At 27.7% G+C, this 23,189-nt stretch overlaps 3 protein-coding genes across 12 annotated transcripts; 1 reads left to right on the top strand and 2 right to left on the bottom strand.

The window, feature by feature from the left end:
* Positions 1-501: 501 nt before the first annotated feature.
* Positions 502-7,100, bottom strand: LOC126917809 (blood vessel epicardial substance-like). 5 transcript variants are annotated; one of them, XR_007711068.1, is made up of 10 exons: positions 6,952-7,100; positions 6,341-6,515; positions 5,979-6,240; positions 5,373-5,740; positions 4,363-4,520; positions 4,147-4,249; positions 3,849-3,989; positions 3,601-3,766; positions 2,033-2,297; positions 502-1,492 (listed from the first exon to the last, which is right to left on the bottom strand). XR_007711068.1 is itself a non-coding variant. In XM_050725115.1 (9 exons), exons 3-9 carry the CDS (start codon positions 6,199-6,201, stop codon positions 1,425-1,427), a joined length of 1,227 nt encoding a protein of 408 aa, XP_050581072.1. In that variant the 5' UTR covers positions 6,202-6,240; positions 6,341-6,515; positions 6,952-7,100; the 3' UTR covers positions 502-1,424. The 5 variants fall into 5 exon arrangements, 2 of the variants coding, with proteins under 2 accessions (XP_050581072.1, XP_050581073.1); XR_007711069.1 differs by having other exon boundaries at positions 502-1,489; XR_007711070.1 differs by lacking the exon at positions 6,341-6,515 and having other exon boundaries at positions 6,952-7,096.
* Positions 7,050-12,789, top strand: LOC126917826 (centrosomal protein 20-like). Of its 3 annotated transcripts, none has more exons than XM_050725156.1 (4): positions 7,050-7,191; positions 7,758-7,802; positions 8,268-8,477; positions 8,565-8,811. In XM_050725156.1, the coding sequence occupies exons 2-4, from the start codon at positions 7,775-7,777 to the stop codon at positions 8,699-8,701; spliced, it is 375 nt and encodes a 124-aa protein (XP_050581113.1). In that variant the 5' UTR covers positions 7,050-7,191; positions 7,758-7,774; the 3' UTR covers positions 8,702-8,811. The 3 variants fall into 3 exon arrangements, with proteins under 3 accessions (XP_050581113.1, XP_050581114.1, XP_050581115.1); XM_050725157.1 differs by lacking the exon at positions 7,050-7,191 and adding an exon at positions 7,231-7,249; XM_050725158.1 differs by lacking the exon at positions 7,050-7,191 and adding an exon at positions 12,561-12,789 and having other exon boundaries at positions 7,568-7,802; positions 8,565-8,630.
* LOC126917792 (E3 ubiquitin-protein ligase RBBP6) lies at positions 8,944-22,473 on the bottom strand. 4 transcript variants are annotated; one of them, XM_050725075.1, is made up of 16 exons: positions 22,329-22,473; positions 20,830-21,013; positions 20,486-20,720; positions 20,126-20,365; positions 19,871-20,037; positions 19,418-19,786; positions 18,628-18,889; positions 18,216-18,459; positions 17,824-18,133; positions 17,646-17,715; positions 17,271-17,558; positions 16,853-17,185; positions 16,474-16,767; positions 12,392-12,643; positions 12,079-12,312; positions 8,944-11,962 (listed from the first exon to the last, which is right to left on the bottom strand). In XM_050725075.1, the coding sequence occupies exons 2-16, from the start codon at positions 20,993-20,995 to the stop codon at positions 9,520-9,522; spliced, it is 5,907 nt and encodes a 1,968-aa protein (XP_050581032.1). In that variant the 5' UTR covers positions 20,996-21,013; positions 22,329-22,473; the 3' UTR covers positions 8,944-9,519. The 4 variants fall into 4 exon arrangements, with proteins under 4 accessions (XP_050581032.1, XP_050581030.1, XP_050581033.1 ...); XM_050725073.1 differs by having other exon boundaries at positions 22,184-22,461; XM_050725076.1 differs by having other exon boundaries at positions 12,392-12,640; positions 22,184-22,461.
* Between the last annotated feature and the right edge of the window lie 716 nt (positions 22,474-23,189).

Genomic DNA, 23,189 nt, shown 5'->3' with positions numbered 1-23,189 from the left:
ATTGCTGGCAAAAATTATAAATAAAATAACGATAATATTCATTAAAACGAAATTCCAATAATTATAGTAAAGTTAAATAAATTGTAAAAATAATAGAAAATATTCGATAATACTACTATTATTATATCCAAAAATAAATGCAAACCAACTGTTTTATAAAGAAAAGAAACTTATTAAAATTATGAATATGAATAGAATTATGTGAAACAAAATATTCTAAACAGAGATAAAATATATATATATATATATATATATGTATATAATTTTTAAGTACCAGGCATAAATTATGAATATTATCCTAATTAATCTTTGCTTTATCATAAAACAATCTATAAATGAATTAAAAATAAATTAGTTTATCTATATATCATGATCGATTGCATAGTAATTTTATTGATATCTCATGCATAAATTAAATAATTAACAGTTAAATAAAAAAAATGAAAGTTATATGTTGGAAATTATGTTCAAAATTATGTTGAAAATGTTATTTTAACAATGTATTAGTAGAACTTACTCCAATTCATTTTATTGTAACACAGTGTTGGCTGTATCAATATTGTTATATTGGCAATGATTAATAAATCATAACCAAAGTTACAAAATTTAATTCATATACCTTTAATTTAAGTAGATATTTTCTAATAAAACTGATACAAATAATTCAATTTAGCATGTGCTTAATGAATTATATTTTTACCATTCATTCTCTAGATAGAGACCATTTCAAGATAGTCCCACTGTAAGAGATACGTAAAAAATTGTAACTACTAGTTATAAAATAAGCATTTCGATTTCTGCCAGCAATTTGTTTAAAAAATATTGAATGAATATGTAAATTAGTATACAATAATAATGTTTATATTTTATTTTAAATGAATAAATGAAATGCAAGTAAAAAGGCACTATATTTGGGTATGGGAAACAATCAGGTATTTAGGCCTCCCTAATTTTTTTCTTGACCAGTTCCAATAAATCACAGATCTTTCGCTAAAGAAGTTACGCCGTTGCGATTGAACAACCTTCATTCTATTAAACATGTAAAGTCTTACTTGTTTGGTACTAAAATATGCATGTTAAGAAGAAAATCAGTGTGAATTATAAACAGCCATATTTAAATCAGTTTCGGTGTTATTCAATAATATATTGGAAGCATAAAGTAATGTTTAGTCATATATCACTTTATATAAACTAGGATGGAACCATTATTCTATAAACAATGAAATCTTTGTTTCCATTGTTAATCATACTTGACTAGTGGGAAAAATTATTAATTGGCAAGAGAATGTTTAATTGCTCCACGCACACCATGCCATATTTTCCAAAATGACGGATTTGCTTCATCATTATTTCATGTTATGTAAAAAGACCGGTGTTGCTTTATATTGACTGTCGAGGATGACATTCATCTAATATTCATTTCATTAAACAGGCGTTTCATGATCAGTCTCTTCAATTCTTCCCAATCTCCATGCATTTGGATCTCCTGCTGCTGCAACGTAATAACATAAACATTTTTTATTACTACAGATGTACAATAACAACAATATGCTAATATGAATTAAAATATGAACTAATATATACATGATATGTCAATATATAAAATCTATTTATACGCAACTACAACAGAATATATTTTTAAGATAAAATTGTATAAAACTAAATTATTGGAACATTAATAAACATGTGAATAAATCACCCCCCAAAACTATATTTAATCTAGAAAAGAATTAAGTGTTAAATAATTCTAAATACGTCATATAACAAAATAAATATATGTAACAAGTTATTATACCAGAGTAAGTTTTCTTTTCAAATTCTATAATTAGTACTTCAATTTGCATCATATTTGTAACAATACTATGTTTTTTACTTAACTACAAATCTTTAAATTAATATACTAAGGTATAATTGTCAGATATATGGTATTAAAATCTTTCCATTTTATTGAATCTGAGCAATGGTATTATGACAGAACCAACATTGTTAATTGAAATATGAAAAAACATACATAGACACAAAAACAACTCACCTGAATACAATAACCAGAAGAAAATAAATGAAGTTACCCAGTGATATTTGTATAACTGTATGGATATCCATTGCAGAAACATAACATATATCACGTACAAATTTGTGCTAATTATCTGCACAGTTTGTGTCACAGGAATATTATAGGGAAGACTGAACATTGCTGTGTTGTACAGGATGTAAAGGAGGTGTACGTAGGTGATTAATATGATGCAAAGTGTTGTTCAGCACTTCCTGAGTCGTGTACAGCAGCGGCATTCTCTCTTCTATCCAAAGCAAAATCAAAATTGATGCAAAATTATAAAAAGTGTATGTTGCATATTCAAACAAATTATAAATCTAGATTGTTAGTTTTACTTCAGCAAATACATGCACCAATTATCATGCAAAAGATTTCTATATATTCAACATATACATTTCAATATTTATATATTTACTTAAATGCTCGACATAAGAAAAAATATATAATTGGCAGAATATAAACATAAACTACTAATACAGGATAGTAACGTTTATAAATTGCAACGACAAAAACTTTAAAATTATTCTATAATGAAAAAAATTTACATTACGGAATTTTTTAGATCAAATTGTGTTAGTAATATATAAACTTCGTGATAAAGATTTGTATTTCTAAAAGTACATTACACATGATACATGCTCATGCCTAAATATAAAAAATATAAATATATGTGATACTGTACATGTAAACTGCCATAATACATTTTCAAAATATTGTTTCAAATCAATTTAGACAGTTTTAATGACTATAATTTATATAAACATATGGGTTTTTTATATATTTAGATTTTCTCTAAATTATAATATCTATAATATCTTTGTTTGAAACAACTTTTTGCAATGGAAAAAGACTTCTCAAATTGCACAACACATTTGAATTAGAACTACCATCTACTTTTAAAATGATATCATTAAGGATGATTAAGTCTATTTATAATATTATATTATACTATATTCACGTTTTATTTAATTTTTCAAAGGGCGCCTTTTAGAGAAGATAGGAATGTTGGAATAGTATAGAAATATTACATCCTTAACAATATGTTTAAGTATAAACATAAAGGCATTATCTGTATATGTTATATCTTATACATATATGTATATGTGTATAGTGCATGTGCATGCTATTTTTTATACATTTAATATTACATTTATTATTATGTTTTTCATAAGTTTCAAAATCCAAAAATCAGCCAGCAAAAATTATTTATATATGAGGTAATGGGATAATTTAAGTTTCTTTAATATATACGTTATAGTTTTGATAGATCATCGTACACACATTGCAGTGTTATTCAGTTTAGTTTAAATAATTAAGTATTAAATTATCCAATTATTGAACATATATGACATTAGAAATATATGCTACTATAAAAACGAGTTGTACTTTGTTTGATATTTGTTCATATATTTGGAAAATTATTAATAATAGATTTATAATATTCGTCTATAACTTTTGTAGATTTTAATAACGTAACAAAACAACTATTACTATAATAGTTACAAGTGTTACTATTGTCCATAAATGCAATATTAAAAAGTACTTACCTTGAAGTTGACGGCTGATGAGAGCAGTAATACCTTGACTATCACCAGTCTTTTTCACAACGAAGAGTTTGGTGTCAGGATCGTTTTCTAAGGCTCCAATACCACTTAAACCAATTACTTGTCCATTTTGCTGTTGATGACTGCTAGCGGCCATCGTTTCGCTAACCTAAGATTATATTACATACTAATATATAATACCTCAATGAATTCATACGTATTATAAATTTTTAAGAAAAACACATACATACCTGCATCAATTTTTTAACTACATCCCTTCCCAAAATGTGATCAAACACTGCCTGCAGAAATTGATCACTAATTATGCTTAATTTTAACTTGTCTCTATGCCATAGTAATATCCTCGATTCTTCCATAGCTGTTATTGATACCTGTTATTGATCACAAATGTATATATTATATAAATACAAGCACACACATGTAAACAAATATGTATTTTTTATGAGTTTATTTCATTTAATATGTGTGTAAACTTATTTTGCTATGAACAAATAGATTTCTTCTAATGACTTAAAAAGATGTATAAACCTGAAAGTATTCGTCTGTAGAAACACCAAACCATTCTGGAGAATCCAGGAACTGATGTGGGAAGACAATGTGCAATGCTCTGCCATTTTGTGAAACTACTAACCTGAAGAAATATACACAAAAAAATCTAAATACCACTCTTTGCTTTTAAATTTGATAAAATGTGATTTATTAAGATTTATATTACAATTTATGTTATTTATAATATACACTTACTTCCCAGAAAGTACCAAAGATAAAGAATCAACTTTGGTTACTTTTTCTTGGGCATAAACTTCTTGATATTTCAACTGTCGAATAACCTTCATACAATTTAACACTTTTCTGAACTGATGACGTGATACTCTTAATGGCTGGAACACTGCAATATATACCTGTATGAAAAAGAATTAAATAAAATATGAAATTTATGTAACATTATTAAGTGTAAAAATATACTGTAATAAAAGAAAAACATCTATTTCAATAACTTTTTTCTAAATTACCATTTCACTTTTACTCTAGAAAATATTGAAACTAATATTTCCTCAATTTAAAAAAGTATAATGTTAGATTACTAATATCCTAAAAGCAGTGATGCTATAATGAAAATCTATTTCTGAAACTGGATATATAAAGGTGCAAAAAGAAAAGATAGTATATACCTAAAGAATTTGAATCTAATGCAAACACTATAGCCAAACATACAAGCAATTTACTGTAATTAAAATTCTAATATATCTATCTATAACAGCTAAAACAAGAATATTACATCATCTAGAAAAAGTAATATGCTATAAATAAAATTTAGGAGAACAATAAAATATAGTATATATCTTTGCATTTTACATATATGAAATATCAATTTTTAAAAATGGACAGATATACTTCAATACTTACAACAATACATTTCTATTGTATAATGTTAATTATATTAATTCATACATTATACATTTAATATTTAATCATTTGAAATAATTGTGTAACATGTCTATCTATTCATAGCAATTAATAATAAAGTCACTTTCACATTCAATAACAAAATATAATAAATTTAGTATTTATTTAAATGTTTCTTACATAGCATGTATTTTACCTATGTATTTATCTAATTCCAAATATCAAATTTTAAACGCACTAATATCTTAAATAATTTTAAGTATTTTAAATTGTTTGGTAGATCGGTAAACACTACTCTATGATATAAAGTCAAACAATCATTCCTTCTGATGCTTCTCATAGCTTACCTCTTCAACTTCCCTTGAAAACTTGATAGGCCTGAGCTTGTAAAGAAGCGTGCATACATGGACGAAGTTGATGGCAACAAATAGAGCATTCCAGAGAGCAGCATCCAGCCAACAAGCTATTGTCCAGCCCCACAAAGCAAGAAAGGCACAGCCCACGAGCAGAGTGCACCTTAAATAAAGTACGCCATGTATGCCACTTGGTGCAAGATGTGACAATAGAAAGAAGGCATTTGCTAGTTGAAAGTAGATGTGGTTCACAGAAATTCCTTGATACGGTTGGCAGGTAAGAACTCCGTACAGAAAGGTTGGAGGCACTATCGGCGAATGAGGAGAACCAGATCCTTGACTGACCACTGATAGACCAGTAGCTGTAAAATGTTTCTTTTTTAAATATTTAGTGGAACTAATTATATTTAAAACATTAGGTAATAAGGTAGTAATAAAATTTATTACTTAATGATTAATGGTAAATTGTTAAACATTGTCTCAAAAAAGTATTTAGAAAAGTTAGCTCAAAAATTTGTTAACTGGTAAGAATAGTGATATTATCATATATATAAAATACATTATATATAACTACCATATTATATGTACATGCATACATACTAGCTCTATTATCAGTGGTCACATTCCTACATTCGTCATCTTCACGGTGTGTTGAAACTGGTAGTGATACTTCCGATGTAACAGTATTATGGGGGACATTAAATGCAGCTGCATTTGTTAAACTGCCATCGGTACCAAAAGATGTCCAATACAGAAATATAAAAAATAAGATAGAAGCACGCCAGCCTTCTCGGCTTCCTACAGGATCAAAACAGATCCACATCCCCGCATCACCACCAAGCTAAATCAATTTCGTCTTACTCTACAACAATAAAATAAATAATACTTAAATATAGAAAACTGAAATTAGATTTACGCAAAATATGAGCACAATTTAAATTGGTAATTGTTATGTTTCATACTTATTCATAGGAGATGTTAAATTGAATATTATATGCCACTTGTAAATATCCTGTCATTTTTCACATTTCTATTCTCAGCTAAAGTTAAAACTTGAAGACAAATACCATCTTGTGGACATCAAATTAAATAAAGGTATTTGCATTACCAATAGCTGCAGGAAGACTATAGAAACATCTGTAATATAAATATGCATTCATAATAAAGCACAAAATTTAATATATGAAGCTTCCCATAAATTTACTATGTCTCTCTACTTATTAGAAATGTGTGATTATATGTATGATAACATATCAAACCATAGTTAAAAGAAATATTAACAGTTTTGTAATAAACTTAATAATTATTTAACATCCTTACTTGATGACACAATAAAATTACCAATTAAAAATGTCAAACTCCAATTAAATGAAAATATTAAAAATTTTGTTACTCTATATAATGGAGAATTTAAAAGATTTTACAAAATTCAATTATTAATATTATTTTGTGAATTTATAAAAGAAGATAATGCTTTCAAATAAATATATTTCATGCTGATTTTGATATACAAGTGATTGTGGATATTGACGCATGTTATAAAGTATCGTATTCAAATCAATAAATAACTTACTCATGGAAAATTTGAAAGGATGTGAACGTACGCAAGGCATACAGATGAAAAAGTAAACTATAACGTTAAAAGTAATTTGATAGTTAGAATAAACCAAACTCGTATACGAAACAAACTTGCTTATCTAATGAACGTCAAACTAGCATAAAGACGTTGCTTTAGCAAGGAGGAGTAAAGACGACGGTAGAGAATTGGGAAACAGAAGGGGGATAAAATAGGCCACGCGGCCCGTAATTTAAGGTTTGTTCAAAAATTTACTAGCACACACGACCGTCCTATCAAATAAATAATTACCATCGTACGAAAATTAATTACAATTAAAAATACTAGAGATAAAATACAATAAATTTTTATATTCTATATTTGAAACTTAAAATTTTTACAAATATTTACTTTCTTCTAATTATTTGCGTTATTTTTCAGTAATTAAAAGTTTTGAAACCTAAAGTTATAATTGTAACTTTGAATTAAATGTTTATTTTATAAATTTAAAAAATTAACAATTAATAATTTATTATTTTAAGGAGTGTTGAAGTATTCGATAAAAATTTGAATTCAATTTAAATACATTATATTAGAAAATAATATTTGAAGTATTTCCTTCTATGACATTATTGAAGTAAAACATGTTATCTTAAAATATAGTATTTCTTTTTATATAGAGCGTGCTCTTGGAAACAATTTTAAATTGCACATCAAACACAATATCATTAACGAACAAAAATTTAAATCGTTAATATCTGCCTCACCTGCTATATATAGATCTGTATATGAGCTTTTTGAAATTCTTGTTGCTTTGTTTATAGGTAAATATAATAATAAAATGGCAACGGAGAAGGATTTGATTAATGGTATTTATTAATTGCAAATTTACAAAATGTTTATATTTCTTAAGTAAAAAGTATTTTATTACACGTAGTTAATTTATAAACTCTTGTCAATTAATTTTTATTACACACATATCCAATTACTATTTAAATATGTAATTTATTTTCAATATTGATATGTGTTAATATGTAATGTTTATTTCTGCTATAAATGTACATATTATTTATAATATAAAAATAAGTAGTATTATAATTAATTATTTGGGTTATATCTGTATTTATATAATTTATGTATTACATAGTAATTGTTATCAAAGAGTATTTTGTGTTGATAATAACAAATGTTATATTACTAAAGATTGTCCTATTTTCTGGAAAAAGAAAGTATAGTTATTGCATATGAAAGAATTTTATTTTCTAAGATCAATTTTATGTAAAACTTAGAATCATTTAAGTTTTGTTTGCTCATTAATAAACTTATTTCTACAGCAGTCAGAGAATCACTTAAAGCTGATGGGGAACTTGGTCGTATAAAAGCTGAAATGCGTACAGAAGTCATAAAGTTGTTAGATAATTCAAATAAAGGAAATAAAACAAAGCTCCCAAAGCCACCTTTAGACATTGTATTTTTGAATGAACTTATTCGAGAATATTTAGATTGGATGGGATATAAGTACAGCTCTACTGTATTTATTTCAGGTATTTAATAATGCACTTCATATATAATATACTATATTACAGAAATTAATATATTCATAAAGTACTTAATGAATATCTCTGTTTTAGAATGCGACTTGTCAAAGCAACCTCTTGATAGATTTTTGCTTTTGCAAAGTTTGGGGCTGAAAGAAAGTGAGAATAGTACAAAATTACCATTGCTGTGTAGTATTGTAGAAACATTCAAGAATTTAAAAAATACATGAATATATAAAATTATATATAGACGTATTATTAACAAAAGTAACAAAAGTCTAAAACATTCATACTTAATATTGTTAATAAACAAAAAATATATGAATTATCAAACCCCCTATTTTTTAATTAATTTCAGATTTTTGTAATTTATTTAAATTTTCTTTCTTTATCTAATAAGATTTTATAGAACATATATAATTTTGTATAGTAAATGATTTCTAATATTTTGTACAACGAGAACAAGGATAAATTAAAAGAATTTCGTCTTTTTATTTCATGACGTCTTTTACATATTGACATTACATTATGAAAGTACAATATAATGCTGCGATATTGGAGATCTTAAATATAATTGCTGTTGTTCTCTAAAAGTATAGTATCAGATTTCTTAAAGATATTATCCACTGAATGCTATAATGTACATTAGTTATTGTAATAAATTTACTTACAGCATTTTAGAGATGGAATTAGAACATGGACAATCATGTAAAGGCCTTAATAATATCTCAAAATTAAATACAAGTTAAATGTCATAGTTTGTTACCCATTCCTTATTTCGTTAAATTTTTCGATCCCAAAAAAGTACTGGCTATTAATAATAAGCAATGAATCACTAATGTTTGTCCAAATTATCTTTGAACGTTGTTGTAATATTGTAAATATAGAATAAATCGACTATATCGTTTCATAGATATCAGATAACAATCTCAGTTTGATGCATACAATAGTAAATAATTCTGGTACAAGACCTTACATTAAAAAGCATTCACAAAGAAAAATTAATGTCAGAATTTACTTTTTAAAATATCAAAGACATCTAATGATGTCATTTGTGCTTTGATTTCTTCTTCTTTTTTGCTTGTTTGTTCCTACTCTTTGATTTTTTTGATTTCTTTTTATGCTTTTCTTCATCTGTACTTGTTTCAGATGAATCTGAATAAGAATCTGAATCAGAACTACTATCTTTTTTCATAGATTTCTTTTTCTTGTGTTTTTTATGCTTCTTCTTCTTCTTTTTATGCGATTCATCTGAACTATCTGAATCGGTAGTTGAACTATCTGAGGTGCTAGATGTATCTTCACTACTTGTAGATTTTGATCGCTTTTTAAGTGACTTTATATCCATTTCCTTTTCTATATCTGGTTCATCGAGTTTGAGTTTTTTAGTAGGTAATGAAACCACTTTGCCATCTTCACCATCTGATTCTGAATCTGAAGCACTATAATCAGGTTCAAAACTAGCTTCATCGAGCATACTACGTTTACGATCGGACACAAGCCTTGGATTCTTTCTTTGCTTCTTTATAGATTCTGTAGCTGGAGGTTCAGGATTTTCATAATTTATTTTAGTTTCATTGCTTTCAGGTTTATCTTTTAAACCAATATTTTCTTTATGCTTCTGTTTCTTCTCTAAGTTTTTTTCTTTATCTTTTTTATGTTTCTTTTCTTTCCGTTTCTTATGTTCTTTGGATTTACTTCTACTTCGGTGTTCTTTCTTTCTTTTCTTATCTTCCTTTGTTTTCTTGTCTCTACGCCTATCATCTTCTTCCTCTCTGCTCTTCAAAAGACCTATCTTCGGGATATCATTTCTTTTAAATGTGCAAGATGGTGTTCTTCCTCTTCTTTCTTTATCTCTATCTTTTTCTCTATCCTTATCTATTCTTTCCCCTTTAGAATCATTACGAGTCGATCTGAAATCTCCCCTCGAATCAATTCTTGGATCTCTTTCTGATCTTATATCGTGTCGTTCACTTCTGAAATCGTTTCTTTCTTTTGAACGATCGCCTCGATCTTTATTATCTCGTTTTCTGTCATCGAGGAATACCTTACGTTCACTTCCTGGTATAGATAATGATGAATCAACGCGTCTATCTAATAGTGGAGATATTCGTTTATCTCTTGTACTTCTAGGAGATTTACTTCTAGATTGATTTTCACTTTTCATCTCACGTCTATCTAAAAAGCTTTTCATAGGACTAATTTTCCTTTCTTTATTTTCATCTACTTTTTCACCCAATCTTTCTTTGGCGGAAAGTCTTGTAGGTGAATAAGTTTCTGGAACTGGTTTGAATTTTGTCCGGTCTAATTTAGCTTTCTTTACTGGTTCCGTTATTTCAACGTTTCTTTCGTTTCTTCCTACATTTATAGTAACGTTCACGCTCTTCCTTGCTTCTCTATTAGGTTCAACTTCAAGTACTTTAGGCTCTGGATTCTGATATAGTACTTTTCTACTTTCACTTATCTTTTTAATTTCAATAGGTCTAATGGCATTTATAGCTTTTTGGAAAATCGCATTTTCTGCTCTTTTTAGTACCTCTGATGTAACTACTTTTGCGGACTTAGGTTCATCCAATTGTATTTTTTCCATAGGAGATTCGCATACATCGTCTGTTTTTTCTGTAGTGTCATCTCTCTCCCATTTAGAAAGTTCAGGCATCGGAGCTAAAAATTCATCTTTTTTTGGAGACTTTTCTTCTAACAATGTACTTTTATCTTCTGCTTCATTTTCTGAAAGTAAAGAATACTTCTCTGTTATTACAGTGTTTATTTCTGCATCATCTAATCCACTATAAAGGCTATCAATTGGTTTGATATCAGATTTTAACTCTGGAATTGGCTTAAAATTAGGATTAGGAGGATTTGTTCCAAATTCTGTATGATCAATTCTTTCTGGACTGGCTTCATGAAATTCGGGAGGTTCTGGATTCATGGCTAAAGATTTATCTTCAAATTCTTCTTTAATTGATTCTTCTATAACATTTTCGGTAGGAATGCAAACTATCCTACTCTCAATATTTTCATCTTCAGTACTAGGTTTTATAACATCAGTTTTTGTGGGTGACATGCTTTCCTGTTTATTTTCCGCAATTAATTCTTCGTGTTCAGTCGGTTTAATGGGTTCATCTTTCACAATCTCTTTTTGCCCTGATTTTTTTTCTTTTTTCTTTTTCTTTTTCCTCTCCTTTTCATCATCTTTCTTCTTCTTTTTTTCTTTAATTTTCTTTTCCTTTTTCTTTTCTTCATTTTTTTCTTCATGATCCTTTTCTTTCTTCTTTATACGTTCAGGAGATATATCCTTCGTATCTATCCTAGATTTCTGTGAATATGGAGTTGGACTTTTTCTGTTCTTTTTTCGTTCCATAGACCGTCTTTCATAACGTTCATGTCGGTCCCTATCCTTTTCAGTTTCATAATCTCGTTCCCGTCTATCTTTTTCACGAGAGCGATTTTTGTCATCTTGTTTGTGACGATCTCTTTCATCTCTGTAACTGAAATAACAATATTGGCATTATTGTTATAGAATAAAATCAAGTCAATTTAATTACGCTATTTGTAAATATAATTGACATTTTTTATCTAAATAAAATAAATTATGTGAACATACCGATCTTTATCATAGTCTTTCTTATCTATGTGCCTATCGTCTTCTCGTCGATCCCGAGTATGTCTATCATCTCGTTCTTTCTCTTTTTCCCTTCTATCGCGATCATCTTTTTCTCGTACTCTGTCATCGTGATCTCTAGGTAATCCTTGTCTTTCACGATCTTCGCGATCTCTATTCAAAATTCTTCTATCTCTTTCATCTCTTTCGCGTAAACGATCATCTCGTTCGCGTCCCCTAAAAAAAAGTGATAGTTATATATAGTTTTAAATACAATTTTTTGGATTATTTATGAACGAACTATATGCTTATATACCTATCTTCTCTCAAAGGTAATCTATCTCGATCTTCAGCATCATGATCTTTAAGAGAATGCTCACGATCTTCTTGATCTCTTAATAGACGTCGATCACGATCATCACGTAATGATCTTTCAGAGAGTTCTACACCTGGCGGTGATAGGTCATAGTATCCCTCTGTTCCAGGAGGTGCAACATCGTCAAATCTTTTGTGAGGCACATCTCGTAAAGGACTACCAAAACGTTGATTGGATGGTCCAGGATACCTGCTGACAAAAAATTCACAAAAAATGTTCATATTTTTTTTCAATTACCTCAAAAAGTTATTTATAAGTCATACATTTGATTTAAAAAGCTCAGTGCTATGTAAATTCTTTAATTTATAAGTTATTAAAATTTAAAATAGAACTAAAAATTTTTATACATTTATTTATATCCTATAAATCTAATTTCAACTTATAAAATTTATTACAATATTTTTATTTATAAATTTATATATCTTTTTGACAAAAATACATATAAAAGTATGTGCTTGTTGTTTAATTATATGTACGTTCATCAATTCCAGAGAAAAAATTACAATTATGCTTTATCTAAGGGTTACTAATTTAAAAAAAATTAACTTGACCGTTTTGTTTTACTTATTGAGGAATTACTATGAAAAGTTAAAACCTTTATATTAAAGTTGATTATGAAACCTTTATACTAAAGCTGAAAAGATGAATGAATAAAATTACCTATTATCAAGTATATTTACTGTCTATTATGTCATAAAAACGAAAAGTAAATAAATCAACATTTATAACTTCAAATACATTATTGTGAGCACAAAAGTAGTATATTGATTGTACTCATTTAAACATTAATATTGCATATTTTACTCACCAACAATGTGCTATTATACCATGTAAATACTGTTACATTAGTAAATATGTTGTACAATTTTTAAGTTTTAATCAATATCATTTTGATAACTTTCTTAAGAGTATTCTATGACATTTTTTTACTTCAAGCACTGAAAACAGACAAAAGGAAATGTTTTTTCTTATGTTACAAATGTTGATTTGGCCCTGAATTCACCTGATTCAGAAACCATGCAGATCTGTCAATCAGCTGGGTAGCTTCCACAATCTCCAAGCTGGTCCTTGCCGTATACACTTTCCTTGCTTCTGTCTTCTTCTTTCACTTTTTTGGTTATTTGTATATTTCATAACGTAATGTCATTATGTACATACAAATAATATCTTATATGCATGCAAATGACAAAATCAATCATTCAATATAAGAATAATAACGAATTAAAAAAAAGGAAATCAACAAAAATATATGTGTTATTTTCATAAAAATATTTCCTTACGTCGCGTATACAAAATTACATTTTCTTTGCAAATAATATTGTTATAATGATCTTAAAAGAAAACATAACATTAAACGTTACAGAATAAAAAGTACTTATCCCTCTACAATCAAAAACAAAGCTTAGTGTTCACATGAATCACAGCATAAAAATAACTAGCTTGTAGTGTTATGAACCTACTTTAGTTAAACGAATTTTGTCATGCTAAATAGTACAACTTTACAATTTTGAACAATATGCTTAACGCATATAATAATGACACTTACGAAAAAGTTTATAAAATCTTTCTGTTCATAAAAATTTCATAGAAATATTAATATAAATAATATTAATACTGTAATAAGTATTTTTCTGAATTTAAAAGTTTCTCCAAACACATTACAGCCTTCCTGATAATGCAAGACATTAATGTCTATTCGCACTCATTCCACTATTATTAACATAACATAATTTAATAAATTCTTTCCTTAGTTTTCCTTCTAATAATAAATTTTAAAATTATTTTAGTACTTACAGAAGTTGATTGTATATATTACAATATCCAAAAATAATTTTGAATTCCTATATTTTTAATAAATCTATAATGACTAATATCAACAAATTATAAAGAAGATATAAACTACGTATAATTAACTAGTCATGTGATTATTTACGATAACTCTTCAGTTATGTCAATAAAAATTTCAATCATTGTCTATCACAGATAATACAATACTGAATTCAAATGCTATCAGTTTCCTAAATCATAAACTGATACATTAATGTTGCATGATTTAATAATACAGATAAAATTTGTTATTGGAGAACATGAAATAAGAAAGGATCATTAATAATAAGATCTTTTCTATTTCATTTATTATATTACAATGTTGTAATTAACTACCTTATTTGAACAATATTTATACAATACTTCTTGAAGTATTTTTATAATAAGACATAAAAATAAATAAATGTGCTTAGATCCTTCCAATTAAATGTTTTCCAATTTACATGGAAATTCTGAATTATATGAAATTATAAAAAAATCATGTATTATTTCAAAATATATTTCATTACCAGCTTATGTTGTTTGCTTAACTTTTTCTGCAACTGTTTATGGGTTTCAATTTAGTAATTGGTATGTATGAGAAGCCGAAATTTGTTTAAAATTAATGGAAATATTTAAAACACAGAATAGACATTATTAAAATATTAAGTACAGTATTGCAAAAATATAAAAATATTCATTAATGCAATAAAAATCAACCTATTACGAAATAAATTGATTCCTAAATATATATACATATTCTAAATTTTCAAAATATCTCGATTATCCAGTTTATTTTATTTAGTATATTTGTTTATATATCAAAATTTCATTGTTTCACTATCAAACTTTCTTTGGATAATCAAGATCGTAATATTTGAGTTTTATTTCATATGTATTTTGGAACTTTACTCAAAAGAATAAAATATTTTTTAGAAATTATCCAAGTGTTTCTACGAAAAATCTCCATAGTACATACAGTATTTTTTAATGAAAAATACAGCAAAAGAATACAACAGAAAATACACACACACACGAGCGCGCGCGCATATATGTATATATATTTTATATATACTTTTTTTATATATATACATATATACACACGTATATGTGTACATGTGTGCGTGTGTGTATGACACACGCATTCGTTTACACACTCGTCTATAACTTTATATTGATTATATAGATCAAATCAGTCTTTAGAAAAACAATAACATGAATCTTTTCCTTTGCAAAACATTTTGTTCAAAACGTTGATTTTTTCAATTGAATTTAAAGCTTAATATTTAACTTATATATCTTTTTTAGTCCTTATGAACCGAAATTGTTAATGGCTTCATAGACTTATAATCTACGTCGTGAATAAAGTAATGACTTTTTTGAATCGACAATATATCTAGAGAAAAGTCGTTACATTATTTACAACTTAATAATTTATTTAAAAGTTAACAATTATTTCAATTATTTTACTGTAATATCTTAATATCGAAAATACATAGTAATAAAATAATATTACTATTATTGTTACAGTCATTACTTTTAATAATTAAATACTTAATTGAAATGCAGGTGAATGAAAATAAATATTTTTCAGTCAGGTACAGTTATGTAGGAAAATAAACTCTTTACAATCTAACATTATCATTTTTATATCAACCCATACTCAAAAATCTCACAGCACACTACTATTAACATATCACTCTTGTGACAACAAAAATTTAATATTATTTAAATAGTTGCATAAATTTATATATTTTTCATTTATTACTTTTCACAAAATATTTTCAATTAGCAAAATAGATTGACACAATTTCTTGATTTATTACAATCAATTTCTTTCATATTACGTAGCATATTTTATTTCAATCCATGAATTATGAAAAATTAAATTTTATTGAAACTTACATGTGTACAAACTTAAACTAATTTATACAACTATTCTTGTGTGTATGCGTGTACGTGTGTGTTCGCGCGCGCATTTTGTATATGCATGTGTATGTATATATACGTATATTCATACATATACATATATATAACTATGCTTTTAAAAAACATATATGTATACATTATCTTTAAAATGTCATAAAATTGATTATTTCGCTTTCGTTACATTCACCATAATTCCGGAGCAGTCTTAACCAGGACAGCAGCATAAGGTACGGTAGACTGTCTGCTTAGCGTGTACATGAATTAAAGTACTATTGAGGCGGAAATACCTGTTGTAGGAATCATAATAGTCTTTCCTGTCCGTAGGTGGAGGTCCCAATGACATAAGTGGTGGTGGATGACTTCCACTGACTAGATGTGGCAGCAAAGGCGGTATATTATGCTGAGCTGCTTGGTTCCTTACTGGATATCTCGGTATTGGTCTATCTCGAGGGGGTAAATCCCTCTCTCGATCTCTGAATTGATAATCATGTGCTGGTGAATCATTGTAGTAACTATTGTATCCTTCTCTAGGTTCACGTGATCTTGGTCGATCCCTTTCACGATCCCTTTCTCGCTGGAATCTAAAAATATTATTCACAATTGTCATAAATTAATTAAACAATTCGTTAACAGTTATTTAAAATTAACATAATAGTGTAATTATACCTTGGAGGTGATCTAGCTGGTGACCGATATCTAGGAACTAATTCTCTATCACGTTCACGATCACGTTCTCGATCACGTTCACGTTCACGTTCACGTTCGCGTTCACGTTCACGCTCGCGATCACGTTCACGATCCCGTTCACGATCTCGATCACGGTCGCGATCACGATCTCGATCACGCTCGCGATCACGGTCACGATCGCGATCACGATCACGATCACGATCTCGATCGCGATCACGGTCACGATCTCTTTCTCTATCTCTTTCTCTGTCTCTATCTCTATCTCGTGACAAAGATAGTCTAGGAGATTGACTACGTGAATATGATCTAGAACTGTAAATAATATAAAGAGTTTCAATTTTATTCCAATAATTACAAATGTCATAAATATTGAAATAGTGTAGAAAATTTAACTCACCGACTAATTGAGAAGCTTCCACTTCTTGATCTACGTTTTGGTGTACGACTTCGTGCTCTAAGAGGTAGAGGTGATCTTGAAGATCTTCGTTTTGAAGGAGGACTTCTAGATCGACTTAAACGAGGTGGGAACGGTGATCTGCGACCAAATGAACGTGATCTAGATCTACTGTAACTACGAGATCTTGATCGTGTTCGACTTCTTCTCCTATGTTTCCCAAGCCTTCTATCTCGCTCATCTTTCTCTCTAAGCATTCGTTCAAAAGCTTCTAATGGATCATCAATTATACTGGAAATAATATTAATATTATGATAATATACCAATCTACTGTATTGAATAAATAGCAGTTACCTTTATCAAAGTATATCAACTTACCCAGGTGGATTACCATTATGAATATTTCTACTTAATCCAGGTGGTGGTGGTTGCAATCCTCTATAACTAACTGAAAAAATATGAAATGTTTCTAAATATTTCAAACCAAATAAATTACCTATGTTAAAAATTTAGTTGTACAATTTGAAATAAAATTGTCCATTAGAATATTACTTACGATGATGTATTCCCCTAATTGGTCTTGGTGGTCCATTATAATTTCGAGGTGGTTGTGATGGTCTGTACCCTTGTTGTTGATAAGGAGGTCTTTCATATCGTGGGGGCCCATAATGGGAGCCTTGCTGATGGGGATACATAGGTATCCGATGACTCATATATGGATCTGGCAATAATGGTGGATTATGTGGGGGTACATTAGGTGGAGGTTGATTATAGCTTGGTTGAGGGATACGATCTTCTCCCGGTGGAAAAGGTAAAAGAGGTGGCTGATTACCAGAAGAAGGCACATGTAAATGTGGTTCATCAACCTAAAATAATAATATATATGTATATATAAATATGCAAATGGAATATTTTTAATAATATAAGTGTAAAATATTTCGAACTTACCGTTGGTGTGCCTGGACGATCTTCAGTTGACCTCCGTATAGCATTGTCATAATGTATATTAGGTGGATAATGTCCATCATCAGATGGTAAACCTTGATAATTTTTTGATGGGGGTGGGTTCATCAAATGTGGCAAGGGTGCTCCTTGAGAATTATAGTCGCTATGTTGTGAATGTCTAGGAGATAATGATCGTCTCCGATTTACTGGTCGCAAATTTTCGATTCTACGACCACGTTCTCCACTTCTAAAAGATAACAATTATATAAATTAAAATAATGTTGGATAGAAAGTTTGAAACTATAATTAATTAGATTAGGTTATAAAGTCTATATACATAGCTATAAAATACTATTACAAATTATAAAATTAATCCTATAAAATAGGTGTCAATTTACTACTTAAATATTTTTACCTATCACGATGTCCATCCCTGCTGAAACTTCGCCTACGTTCTCTTGATTGTCTTTCACCCTGATATTCATTCTCACGTTCTTTCTTTTCACGACTTGGAGGATCACTTCTTTCTCTATCTCTTTCTGGTGAACTACCAATTGCAGGTATTGGAAGTAATGGTTCAGTCCCTGGAGGTGGTGGAACTTCTGTTTCCTCGTCTGTTGTTAACTTTGTTACAGTATCACTTTGCAAATCAGATTCTGATGCTGTTTCTGGAACAGCTATTAAAAATGATATTTAATATAACGATTTGTATTCTATATTTCATATTGTTGAATAATTAAATGATGTTTGCAATATCTCATATCGATCGTTATGAAATTCGGAAGGTAAACTATCTTTATATTTGAGGTTAAAGATAACCTATATCAACTAATGAAATAAATTTGAGCATAACTTAACCACTATATAATATTGTACGTTTATGTAATAATCGAATTTCTTTAAATAATACGAAACAATCCTTATCCTGTAATTATCGTCCTTATTCTGTAATTTTATTGATAAAATATAATTTTGTAACAAAGATTGCATCAAAAATAATTTTTCATATTTTAATAAAATAAAAAAAAAATGTATATAATTTAAAATGCCCTTTTTAAGAATAAATTTTAGCAATTAATATGTTAAGTTATGCTTTAAAATTTTCCAATGTTTCTTACATTTCTAAAAATTTATGGATTACCTTTCATTTTACAAAAATATAGAAGCTATGTAATAAAACTTAGATATTTAAAAGTTCTACTCACTAGTTGTTTGTGGTTGTGTAGCTCTAGCAGGAAATTGCTGTTGAGGAGATTCAAAATTTGTTGTTTGTGATTCCGTATATTCTTGAGAGGGCACATTAGTTGTGTTTGAAGATTGGACACTTTTACTTTGGTTTGGTACTTGATTTGTTGCTTGGTCAGCCTTTTGTTGTTCTAATTGTACTATAGGCTGTTTGTTTGTTTGTGGAGATTGTCTATATGTCTGTCTTTTAGCATACCCAGTCTCATTCTTAAAATTCATTACAGCATTTCGTAAAAAGCGGTTGGGGATAAGAGTTTCTGGTGAAACATCTTTCTCATTACAATCTGGACATTCATGTTCTTCAGATTCTAATAAGAATGTCCGAATACCTGTTATACATATATTATAAAAATGCATTAAAAATTGATAGTAAATTCTAATAGATATAAATATACCAAAATTTAAAAAATTACATTCATCACAAAATGAATTTCCACAACATGGTATCATTACTGCGTCTGTTAAAAGATCTTTGCAAATATTGCACAATAGATCCTCTGGGATCTCTGGTTTTTCTATAGCAGGTTCAGGATCTTGTGAAAATGGTGGACGTTCCTTTTTACCTTCTTTATATGCTTGACTGAAAATTAAAGAAATAGTTAAACGAATTTTAGAAATATATGATATATTTATTGACTTTATTAATCATTTTATATATTAAAACATACTGATCAATAGCTGGTACAGCATATTGACCCGTGGGTGTCATCATAGCACCAGGAACTCTTGGTCCTTCAACTGGAACCATAAAACTCCTAGGAATACCTGTACTTTTCTTAATTTCTATAGGTTCCTGATTTGTCCCAAGTGGACAATTTTTAATCCAATGTCCAGGTTGATGACATTTATAACAACGATAATTTGCAGGTACATCACCAGTTTGATTAGCTCCACGTATTTTCATGTAACTGTTAAAAATATACATCATATGTAGAATTTTAGTATACATATAAGATAGAAAACAAAAAAAGAATAAAGCCATATACAAGATAGAATAAAATACAAATTTTGCTTGTAAAATGGCATACTTTGATGGATCATAATCTTGTGTAGATTGAGTCATCATTGCCCGAATTTTGTCTTCTTCAGAGCCATCAAGTCTTGTAAGATCTACAGCTCTGCCTAAATTGGATTCATCTTTTAAGTTACTAAACGAAGGAGCATCATTTCTGTCCCATGATCGCTTTTGTTGAACGGTTAATGGAACTCTAGCAACAATAAGGCTAGTATTTTTTGCAATTAATGCATTATCATCCGTATAATCTAAAAGAATCATTTCTATACTTTACAAAAATTGGTATTTCTTATGAAAGTATTATCATTATTTGCAAACAAATATATAAGAAACAATAATAAAATATTCTATATTTGCCTTCCTTAGTTTGTGCATTTGTTATTTGCAGATCAAAATCAGTGTTCTTTCCTATACGTTTTTGATGAAAAATAGCCTTCTTCAAATCTGCTACAGAAATGTGTAATCCATCAAAGGATACAGTATCATAATCTAAGGTAGATTTGAATTTATAGTGTACTGACATTTTTGTTATTTATATATCCTGAAAAGAAACAATGAAAACTAAAAAAAATAGTTATTTACAAAAAAACACTGAAATTAAATGCATAAAATTTATAAAAATTACAAAAAAATGTTTTTTATAAATATATAAATTTTAATAATAAAATAGCATACTTATAAAATACAAAATGTCTCATTTAATTTATGTATATATGAATATATATAGTCTTTGTTTTTTATATATGTAAAATTCATACAAATCACTTAATAAATAATTTAATAAAATTTCAACATAATAATATTTTGCACAAACAATAAACTACATTAGTTTAGTTTATAAACTGCTTAAATATTCTCTTCATTATTCCTTTAGAAATTATGCCTATCTTTTCCTTTTTCTTGAAACTAAGCAAAATATTAATATTACACTTTAATAATCTTTATACAAACTCAAAGTAAACACTATATTCATAATTTTATATTACATAGTTATTTTAATGCAATTAATATATAATTCCCTCTTTCAAATACAAATTTTATTTGTTTCAACAAAGGTTTAAACAGTGTTTTATGTTAATTATTTTGAAATATAATAACACATAAATAACAACAAATAAATATTATACAAACTGATTTGAAAATACTATTTATGATATTTAACAATAACATTAATAGCATTGATATAATTTATGTTACATTACATTACTAATACATTTATGTGTACGTGTACGTACGTACGCGCGCGTGTCTATATTACTCCAAAATATATATATATATCTTCCATAGTATCAAAATATTTCGTACAAACATTGAATGTCTTCCAAAAAAATATTATGTGTAAATAATTTATTTCTTAATGAATTTACATTCATCATAATGCATCCAGATATATAGACACATCCCAATAAATTCAGGTACATGTATACGTATCTATACATGCATGTGTATAAATGAGTATATATATACACATGATACAAACGCCCATATATATTACAAGAATTAACAAACATAAATAAATAATCTTTTTTAAGTGATGATAGCTTGATAGAACTAGAAACAATAAAATGCTCGATATTGGCTAATTAAAAACGCATTAAAAATGTTAGTGAGGTTAAGAATCAACGTTAGAAAATGAATGTAAATTGGAATATGAATGAAGAAAAGAGAAGAAGGAACGGAGAATTATTACTTATTCACTACAAATACTCACTACAAAATGAATAAATTCAAATAATGGAAGCGATATATGTATATTCATCCAGTACATACAAATATGATTTCCAACTTCTAGCATGTTGCGAGGAATAGTCAATTTTTGAAATATTTTTTATAAACCCCGAAATCAAATATCTAACCTGTACACACATACACGTATTGACTGCGATAAAAGCAAGACATTCTGAACAAAACACTGCAATCGCATAACCGAAAAACACCAAGTGAATAATTCAATCGTCTATAGTAGCAATGACACAGTGAGTTTATAGATGGCACAATCAATAACATATATACGTTATTTCTTACCTTCAAAATAATGTTACAGTTTGTTGCATTTATTGTACTTTATTCATTCAAAAAAAGACAATAATATTATCAGATGATAGATCATAATATATTATTTAGTATATTTAAATAAATAGGTTATTATTCTCCATGCATTTTTAAAACTTTTATATTATGCTACATAATATTCTCTACGATTATAATAAAACACCAAGTATATCACTAACGATCTAGGGACATCGCATTTAATTAAAACTCCATCGAAATGTGAAAACGATTCTCTCACAAAGTATCGACATAATTAATGCACGAATTATTGAATAAAATTATTAAATGAATGCTAGTACAAATAATATATAACAATATTTATTGCTAAAAATGTATTTGATTATACAAAAGTAAAGATTATGCATAGAATATATGCTATGTACATTCTAATAGAAAAGGAAAATGAATAATTCTTTATGGATTATATCTAAGAGATAAATTTCAATTAATACTTATAATGTTGTATTCTATATTTATTATAAAATTATTATAAGCTCCAAAAATATACAATGCTCAATGATTATATATATATGCGTGTAGTGCATATGTTTAGTTTATAGGATACATTTGCGCGTATATTAAATAACAAAAATTTTATTTGATTTTATATAAAAATTAAATATTTTAAATTTTCCAAACTTCTCTTGTTTTAAAAATTTTCAGTT

The sequence above is a fragment of the Bombus affinis genome, chromosome 6 (assembly GCF_024516045.1).
Source record: "Bombus affinis isolate iyBomAffi1 chromosome 6, iyBomAffi1.2, whole genome shotgun sequence".
NCBI lineage: Eukaryota > Metazoa > Arthropoda > Insecta > Hymenoptera > Apidae > Bombus > Bombus affinis.
The sequence above is the reverse complement of the archived record's forward strand: the minus strand, read 5'-3'. Positions and strand labels throughout refer to the sequence as shown.